General features: G+C 34.4%; 1 protein-coding gene across 3 annotated transcripts; it reads right to left on the reverse strand.

The window, feature by feature from the left end:
* Positions 1-6,912: 6,912 nt before the first annotated feature.
* On the reverse strand, positions 6,913-9,675 carry LOC107869638 (bidirectional sugar transporter SWEET1). 3 transcript variants are annotated; one of them, XM_016716135.2, is made up of 7 exons: positions 9,577-9,675; positions 9,440-9,495; positions 9,310-9,346; positions 8,795-8,890; positions 7,984-8,263; positions 7,440-7,559; positions 6,913-7,317 (listed from the first exon to the last, which is right to left on the reverse strand). In XM_016716135.2, exons 2-7 carry the CDS (start codon positions 9,480-9,482, stop codon positions 7,132-7,134), a joined length of 762 nt encoding a protein of 253 aa, XP_016571621.1. In that variant the 5' UTR covers positions 9,483-9,495; positions 9,577-9,675; the 3' UTR covers positions 6,913-7,131. The 3 variants fall into 3 exon arrangements, with proteins under 3 accessions (XP_016571621.1, XP_047259184.1, XP_016571620.1); XM_047403228.1 differs by lacking the exon at positions 9,440-9,495 and having other exon boundaries at positions 9,577-9,651; XM_016716134.2 differs by having other exon boundaries at positions 9,440-9,651.
* Positions 9,676-9,919: the final 244 nt, after the last annotated feature.

Below are 9,919 nucleotides of genomic sequence, written 5' to 3' on the forward strand. Positions count from 1 at the left end.
ACTACATCACAAAATTGACACACAAGGATATATCACTCCCTATTAACCCCAAATGTATGCAAAAACGGATTCCGCTATACTTATGCTCAACAAATTACACTTACCATCCTTCTTACTACTACACCTCCAAATCCCATATTTTCAGCCAGCACAAGGAACAAGATGAACTACAAGTTGCTAGTGGATCAAAATAGTCTGCACACAGCTCCACTAGGCTTTGAATATGAGTTTTGAAAAAAAAATTTAAGGTGAATGACAAAACAGTTGTGCTAGTGAATCGAAAGAGCCCCACACGGCTTCACTAGACTTTCATTTTTTATTCAACAGCATGATGATAGCAAGATTACGGGAGATAGGAACTTGGCATACCATATTCGATGATCTAGGAGTACGCATCCACTCAGTCTTACCGGAACAAGTCATAAAGAAGAGGACATAACATGAAACTTCAGGAACTTATAACACACTGGGAGGCTCTTCAAAAGACACTTTTATGAGACTTCTGAAACATTTTGCTAATCAGTCTGAAAACATTATCAGGAAAAGAATCGGGACTTGCTGTTCATACTATCTCAAGAATAGCACATAGATAGAAAAGCACAAATTGTCGCTTATAGATCCTAAAAAGAAATTTGGTAGCTTATCTGGTTTAAACTTATTGCGCGATTCAAGACCTGAAAGAACAACAACCTTTCCTAAATGCCTTATAGCCTCTTGAAGAAAAGTACAGACGTCTCCGTACCATTCCACAAGACTCTACTAGACACGGCTTCATAGACACCCTAGGACACTTGAACTCTATGCTCTGATACCAGTTTTGTAATGCCCCAAATATCGAGTCTCGAGACACCAGTCGGTGCTTAGGGTCAACATCTATATCAAAATCAATCTTTCACATAGTCAAAATCATCTCGACTCTGCGAGTTCAAGGTCAATGTACTCAAATGATTATTCTTTCAATTCGACAATTAAATCATGACAACAGCTTTTGAAAAGCCCTTGAGACCTTCAATTCATAATAAGAATACATATCCCGTAGTGCAATTCAAATCACGACTTTTATCTCGAAAGCCTTTAGAAATATCAATTCATTGTAGTACTATGCTTCATAGCATAAATTCTCAAGTTAAGAAGTAGAGTAATGAAGTAATCATGTATATCCATATTGAAAAAAAATTCAAAGTCTTATAAATCCTTCATAAAGTAATTTGAGTGTATACCCATTTTCGAATATCATGAAATTTCAATAATAGAACTCAAGTTTTTTAAATGTCAAAATGTAACAATTTATCAAGTCATGACAACATCAATATTTTTGAGAAAATATCAAGACTCATGGTAATATCTCAAACATTATATCTCAATATGCTCAATGATTCAATTTCGTCATAAAGAAGCTTTAAGCTGTTCATAAATCTCATAATCATTTCAAAATACCATTTCAACATATATCTCGAAATCATTCAAAATAAAAATATGAAATTTACAATTATAGATATCAAGACATCTCATGTCTCAAATATATGTTCAATAATTCAAATCATCATTGGGAAGCATAAAGCTTGACACATATCTCAAAATATTATTCCAAAATACCATCTCGACATACGTTCCAAAATCATTCAAAATACCACCTCGTGGTAAAAGTGTGTAATTCGCAATGATAATTATTAAATCATATCATGAAAACATTGAGATAATCATGTAAATCAAAGTTTATTCATTCAACCATCATAATCTCATAATCGAATTATTAGACATAATCTCACTTGCAAAATCATGTAAAACCATAATAAAATTGAAGCTTTGGGCACAAGAATGGAAGATTGCTCTTGTTCAAAACCCCATATACCTTGAAATTGACTTCTTGATTATGTAATCCTGTTCGTACAAATAATGGGTGCTCCTCGAAGGTCTTGAAATGAGGAGTTCGTTTATCGGGTTAATTTTGGATTTCTAAGGTGAAATTGAAACATATTTGAAGGTGAAATTTGGCTAGTGTTTCATTATCCCAAATGTTTCATAGAGAAAATAAATTTTGAAGGTTCAAGTATGGATTAAATGGATAAATTTTTGTCCAAGAGGGGGGGGGGGGTGAAATGAACAAATTGCCCTTAAAAAACAAATAATGTCAAATTTGTCCTTTGGTGGACTGTTTTGATAGGCTGAAGTAGATTGACCATAACGTTTTACTTCGACAGCCAAATTGAATGAAACCAATTTCATTAGAAAGAGGACTCTTAGAGATTTCCGTTGATATATAGTAGCTCACACAGATCATTATGTACAAGGAGTTATGATCGTTTGAAGTTGACCCTAAAATTTGCCTGGCTGCAGTAATTATTAATTTCTACAAATTTTACTGTTCACAGTTCGATCGGAATGGTCGTAGTTCGATCGGAATTGTCGTAACTCATCACTCGAGTGTCCGTTTTTGATGATCTATATATCATTGGAAAGCTTATTCGATACTCTACGCAATGTAGCTCAACATCTTAGAAATACTACACAAAATTTATGGATCGCTCTAAAGCGTAGAACTTGATACGTTTCTCACAAAATATTTATGAAGAAAATTTTTTGGGGTATTACACTTTGCAATGATACCAATTTCGTCCAAATCTGGTGTCGGAAGAGAAAGTTATGGATAAAATACAGAAGAGTGTCAGAACCGCCCAGGTGCGATGGTGAAGATCGATGGACCGTCGGACTAGCGACGGACCATTGCCCACACCGTCGTAGCGAGACAGTGATACCACCTTTTTCTTAGAAATGACGGCACAGGCCGACAGACTGTTGGACTAGCGATGAACCGCCGCACAGGCCATCGCAAGAAAGGCAGTGAGGCCCCATTCTGCCCAGGTGCGATGGTCAAGATCGACGGACCGTCGACCTAGCGATGGCCCGCCATACCCACCATCGCATGTTTCGTTCAGTTATTTTAAAGTCATTTTTAAAAGGGCATTTGGGTCTTTTTTCACCCGATTTAATCCCTAATTACACCCGACCATAGCTCAGAAGTTCATTATTCTTTTACAATAACAAATTAGAGTTTCTTCAAGGATCAATCCCCCAAGAACAAGAAACCCTAGATTCTTAATTCCAAGCTAAGAATTCAAGTTTTTCTCCTCAAATATTTAAGAAACTCACAACCCAGGTTTGCATAGTGTTTATTCATTGACTCCTTTCATCCATGAAGCCCAAGAATCTCTTTTGAAAGTTCAAGTGTATGGATTTTTATGAATTTCATGTTGGGTTTTCTTTTGTTCATGTTGATAATGACCAATTGAATTTTATTCCATGTTTTGGTGATAAATCTTAAGTGGAATTAATTATTATAGGTGTAGCTTTATGTGAATCTATGGTTAAACCCTTGAATGGTGAAATTAGAGTTGAATCATTATGTTTACTTGTTGTGTAATATTGTCTATGTATACTATGCCTACCGTGTGTTTGATTAAATGCCTATGTGAAGAAAAAGTGCCTAACTAGTATGATATTATGAAATCCCCATTTATGTACAAGTTTATGCATATCACATGTTTGATGAAATGCCTCAATAAATAAATTATGGATTGTGATGTTAGTCATGTATTCAAGAAAGTCATGCTTTGTCAGTTTCTTTTCATTGAGTCCTGGGGGTACTTGTACCCGACAATTTAGTTGTATGCCTAGAGCCAATATCATGTTTTCAAGATATTCTCAGTCAAGCCATGTTCAGTAGAATTCAGTCAGTCTCATGACTCAGGAAAAACTCAATAATCTCAGTAATATTCCTTTAGTCAATGAAACTCAGTAAACTCAGTCCAGTCAGTTCAATTAGCCATGTTCAGTGTCCATTCAGATAGCAGTAGGAATTAGCACCGAGCGAACCCAAGGATGGAAACTCACCTGCTAGTTGAGGTTGTGATTCTTAAGAGCAATCCATGCATTCCAAAACTATGTAGCCAGCGTAGGTTGAGACATCATATCTTCAGTAATCATGTTAACACGGTATCAGTGTCAGTTATTATATCTCATGCATGTATTCTCACGCTCATGATAGTCAGTCTGTTATTACTATTATTCATGCATATGAACCCCATGCATTTAGCCTATCTCACATGCATACTAGTACACTCAATCGTACTGATGCATTCGCGCTATGGTGTTTTATACCATAGGTTCAAAGACACGAACTCTAGAGCTTCAGTAGTATTTCGGTCTCAACAGTCAGAGTTAGAAGTGAGTCCTCATCTTTTGAGGGCATGATCATTACTTTATTATGTCATTAATTAATTTATTAGTTGGATTTAGTTAGGGACATGTCTTATCAACTCCTATTTCAGATAGTCATGTTTTAGAGACTTTTCAGACTACAGTATGTTCAAATAGCTTATTTTAGTTTTGTTTTGGGTATTTCATACCCCACCCAGATGTTATATTTTATCAGATATTATGTCTCAATTTTGAACCTTATATCCTTTCAGTTCATGTTCCGCATTACACATTATATTATGCAGTATACAGGTACAGATATCAGTCATGAGTTAGCTTATGGTCCTTCGGGGTTATGAGCACCGTGTAGCATTTCAGATACCAGATTCGGGTCGTTACAAAATCCAACTACATGATTTGATTATTGATTATCATCTAATTGAGTTAGTCCTTAACTAAACGAAGGAGCAGGCTCCATTACTAAGCTTAATTTTAAGAATGAAGAACAATACGATAAACTAATTCATCTATTTTTGATTTAGTAAAGTTGAAAAAATTGAGAAATTATACTAAGCTCTAAAAGAAATTGAATAAGAATGTTAATAGAGTTTGTCAGTATAAAAGTTGAAAGTTCATGTTAAGCAAGTTGAGAAAAACATGTTTGTAAATTCAAAACTTAAAAATAGCTTGATTGAGGTCCTTTGATTTTAGGCACTGTTTGAGGAGTATTAGGAGTAAAAAAGGGTAGTTGAGATATGTATATGAAGTTTGGAGAGAGAAAGTCTAAAAAAAATTTTGTAATTACTTTTGGAAGTTAGGATTTTATGTAATAATAGAAACTTAGGATGGAGTTTAAGTTTTGCTTTTTTTCAGAAAACAGTAGCTCTTCATAAGAATTTCCTTAAGTACTATGTGGGGTTGACCAAGTCCTCACATTAATGGGCTGGTCATTGACACTGGCACCAGCAGCCCAACCTAACCCAGTACGTCAATATTACCTCTAGGCCTCTGGTATGTTAATATGTCAATCAGCATCACAGACACACTATCAGTCAAAATTTGTCCGACCCACCCTCTTCCTTCTCCCACAACACACACAAACCCAAAATTAAAAAAAAGGAAAAGATACTTTATAGTTTGTTTGTTTGTTTGATTTTGACTAGACAAGGAGTTTAAGAAAAGGAAAAAGGACAAAATAGCACTTCACTCTAAAATAATTCCACCATAATAGCGATCCAAAAGTAATTACCTACAATTAGCCACTAAACTAATTCCTACTTTTATCCGTTTTGTTGTAGGTTTCGTCTCCTTCTCCATTTTTTTAAAAGCTTTTGTTGCTCCATTTTGAAAATATACATTGTCCATTTTTCTTAGGAAAAAAGGAATTCGGCTTTCTACATTTTTATTTCTCTACTACATTTTAAAAAAAATAAAAATTTATCAGAGTAGTATAAGCGTTGTATCAATTTGGTATAGAAATTGTATATGCATATGCAGATTCCCTCTCTTTTGAAAAAGTGTATCAATGTGGTATAAACGGCGTATCCAATTTGGTAGACAAATTGTATATGCATGCATAGATTCTGTCTTTTTTGAAAAGGTGTATCAATATAGTATAACCGTTGTATCAATTTGGTATAAAAATTGTATATGTCTGCATATGTGTTGTATCAGTTTGGTATTACCATGTTGATACAATCCCTGTACCATATTAATACACTCCTTATACCTTATTGATACAACTCATATACCATATTAATACAGTCTCAAACTGACCATTTTTTAAATTAGTTTAGATCGATTGGCCACTCCATGTCCAATTACCCAAACGTGAGTCATTTATTTTTAGATGGATAAAAAGAAATTAAAAACATGAACCACCTTGTAAGAAGTGGGCCGAAATGGCCTTAAAAGGAAGGAAAGGATCAAAGTAGCCCAACGTCTATTAAGTGGTATTAATTTGGTCGACTAGCCATAATGTGACAAATTGACCAAATGCTGGCTATTTGTTTTTAAAATGACTGGTAAGTCTCCTTTCCCCTTTAGAAAATTAAGAAGATCTTTGAACTTCTTAGTCTTAAAATAAAGACTAAATGTATCAAAATACCCTTTAATATTGAGGTCTTAAATATAACACTTGGAAAGTTAGGATTTAAATTTTTTTTAAAAGGAAAGAGATATCTTTTTATGAAACAACTAAAAAAGAAAGTAAAAAGATGAATTGAAACAACGGAAATAGTTCATTAAACCTTTTTTTTTTTGACACTTTCGAGACCACACCCCTGTTGGATTCTCCAAAAATGTACTTCTTCCATTTAAAAAAGAATGACCTACTTTTTTTTTAGTCCGTTTAAAAAAGAATGACCCCTTTCCTTTTTTGGCAATACTTTAATTTTAATTTTCCACCTGGCATGTTTAGGAGCACAAGATTAAAAAAGACATTTTGGTACATTTGACATAACTTTAATTTAAGGCCACAAGATTCAAATGTCTTCTTTATTTTTTTTGAACTTTATGGCAAGTCAAAGTAGGTCATTCTTTTTTAAACGGAGGGAGTATTACTTTTGAGAATCTAACCCTAACCCATTGACACTTTTGGAAAGGGAAATCCTAATTTCAGCTTCAAATAGTTGAGGCATTTTTTCTTTGTGTGTGTGTTGGGGGTGGAGTGGGGGCTCCAAATAGTAAGGCATTAATTAGAAGAAATCAAAGAACTAAAAGAAGAATCACTGTTTATTTCAGCAGCAATGAGGAGACAATGTTAAAAGAAAAACATAATTGGGAATTTCTAAAACATATGAGCTAGTCCAATACCAAACAGAACAAACAGATGTCAAATATCATTATAGCAAATCACATGCATATTAGCACCTAAAGATACACAGATTCCAGAACATCATTCAAGAATTAGAGTCATCCTACTGCAATCCTGTCCTAAACTTGCTCAAGCTTTAACTTCTTCTTGTTGCTAGATTGCTTCTCCTCTTGGTGTGACTTGCCATTTCCAATCTCCAAGGACTCATTAGGGGTTGATTTCTTAGTAAATCCCTTCTTCTCACAGTAGATTGCATATAAGATAAGTTGAACTGTTCCTAAACCAAAGCCAAAACCATTTGGAATCTGCAGTACAACAGCATATCTTGTTTACTAGGCAGCAAGATGCATATTTTTATATACTGGAAGTTGATCAACATCCTTTCTTATTTCTAAATCAGTATGAAAGATGCACAATAGGTACTTACAGCAACAAAGGGGTCCTTGCCAAGCAGGCCAAAGGCAAACCAGGAAGCGCCACATAAGAACACGAAGAGTGACAAGAAAAATGGCATGAACTCCACACTCTTCGTCTTGATTACTAGTCTCTGTATACATAAAAATTTTCTTAGTTTAAAGCTACTAACAAATAGCTAATGCAGATTAATTTTTTGAAAGCAGTCAAACATTTCCGACTAATGTAGTCATCCCTTATGTTAAAACTGAATATCTAACAGCAAAACCATCCCAACTTCCCATCCAATTGGGACTTCCCCAGCAGTATAACAAGAACAAATGGTGTTGAAGCATTTTTCGTTTTCCAAGTTCTGGACATTTTCTTACTACACAGGAGGCCCCTTTTTCTGAAAACTGAAATCTAGTAACATATTCCTCTAAACCCCACATTCTTGAGCATCCAACAGCTTGGACCTTTATATCAAGCTTACAGAAATTCTAAAGTATGGTCAAGAGAATGAAAACAAAACTTTAATTAACTGCAGGAAAAAGATTAGAATGGTGTTAGGAACTTACTATGATGGATAAAGGAGATCCATACATAATGATAGAGAAGATGGTGGCAGCAACACCACAGAAGAGCTTCCTTTTGTTTCCATGCAAAGCAAGCATGGAAACAAGGGCTACAGCAGCAAAAACAGTAAGGACTAATAGCAGAAGTGCGGAGATTTTCTTCTTCTCTTTCTTTGGTGCAAATGCAATGAAGATCACCACATAAATGCCCTCAATCGCAGCTCCAGTCCCATTGATTGTTGACACCAATAGATTGTTTGGTGACACAAATGGTAAGCCATACCTATCCAATTGATAGACAAATAAACCAGTTCAAGAAAACATGTAGCATTTCTACTACAAGATCAAGATGAGATGTAGACTGCTAATAGGAACCAAAAATTATGTTGGTCGGACAATTGAAAAATGCCGAAAAACAGATTTTTGTAGATTCAACACCGATGCGGTAACATTTTTGGCGAGTTGAAGCAACATATACCAAAAATCTCTATGGAATGGAAAAATCATTTTAAATCTCTAATATGTTAGTGAACAAGATTCCAAGATTTGAGGAACTGAACACATTCCAACAATTTACTCATCCAGAAACTGAGAAACCAATCTTTATTACGCAAGATTCTTGAAATGAGAGCTACAAAGTTAAGCACTGATCATTAGTGGAAATCATTTAAGCAAGATTCTTGAAATGACTTATTTACCCTAATATTAACCAAACAGTATCATTAATTGGAACTGAAAAAGGTACAACAAAAGCATACTGTAAAGCCTGCAAGAACTTGATAAGAGAAATAGTGCAATATTCTTTAAATCTTACCATGCAGAAAGCAGGCAGTTGAGTAATGTCATAACATAAGGCAAGCCAGAGAATTGTTCAGTGGATTTTTTTTGTATAATCCTTTTGAATGTGATTCTAAATTCAGCCAACAAAAGAAAGAAGAAATCCAAATGAAAGTCAGAAAGTTGGATAACAGATTCATGTAGAAAGGTATGAAGTATGAAAATCAAGAACATAATATAATGACTCCCTCTATTTTAGTTTGTTTAAAGTACTTTCCTTTTTATTTCGTTTCAAAAAGGATAATCTTTTCCTCTTTTTAGCATCTCTTTAATTTAATAATCTACATGACATGTTTCAGAATACAAAACTCAAAAGCATTTTGATATATTTGATATATCTTTTTAAAACTACATATAAGTCAAAATAGGTCAAACAAACTGAAATAAGCAGTAGTAGATAAACATCATTTGAACAGAGAATGGGCCTAAAAACTAGAAATAGAAAGAACCCATTTTAATGAAATGTAAAGAGTTGTTGTAAAAAGCTCTCACATTGGCGCCACGAACAGAAATAGAGCAGTGGCATTTCCTGCAAAACAGAGGAAAAAAACAAAGAAAACTCAAACGAAACTGAGAATGCAATACAGAAAATGAAAAACTTTCAAGAAAGGTGAAAACCCACCAAATATCCCAAAAACAAAATGCAGAGTATGAACAACACCCATATCTTCTTCACTTCTGTAGTAGTTCACAGCAATATCTTTGGTTGAGAGATGGAAAAGACTGGTTTTTAAAGAAAACCCAAGTGAGAAAACTTACCAAGAATTTCAAGAAAATGGATACCCAAAGGAGAAAAATGAACAAGAATTCGAAAATAAGAGACGTTTCTTTAGGAAATAGTCATATTGAAGGGTTTATATATAAAGGGCCAGAGGAAGGAAGGAAGGACAGTAAATGTCCTTTACTTTTTTCACCTTTTCTTGTCCTTATCTTCCCTATTCGTTGGGTCACTGTTGCTGTTGAATTTTTTTTCTTGCTATGCAAACTATTTTTACTTGAGAAGGGTCTATGGAGCCTCTCTACCCAACTACGTATGGGCAAGGTCTGCATACATAGTATCCTTCTTAGATGTCATTTGCATATATACTATCCTTTTTAGACC

This window comes from Capsicum annuum, unplaced genomic scaffold (genome assembly GCF_002878395.1).
Source record: "Capsicum annuum cultivar UCD-10X-F1 unplaced genomic scaffold, UCD10Xv1.1 ctg3629, whole genome shotgun sequence".
Classification (NCBI taxonomy): domain Eukaryota; kingdom Viridiplantae; phylum Streptophyta; class Magnoliopsida; order Solanales; family Solanaceae; genus Capsicum; species Capsicum annuum.

Excerpts from the sequence above, each read along its gene's own strand:
- LOC107869638 (XM_016716135.2), bottom strand. The coding sequence starts at position 9,482 with ATGGGTGTTGTTCATACTCTGCATTTTGTTTTTGGGATATTTG. Across the intron at positions 9,347-9,439 it reads TTTTGTTTTTGGGATATTTG|GAAATGCCACTGCTCTATTT; the intron begins GTGGGTTTTCAC and ends TCTGTTTTGCAG. Across the intron at positions 7,318-7,439 it reads GCAAGGACCCCTTTGTTGCT|ATTCCAAATGGTTTTGGCTT; the intron begins GTAAGTACCTAT and ends GTTGTACTGCAG.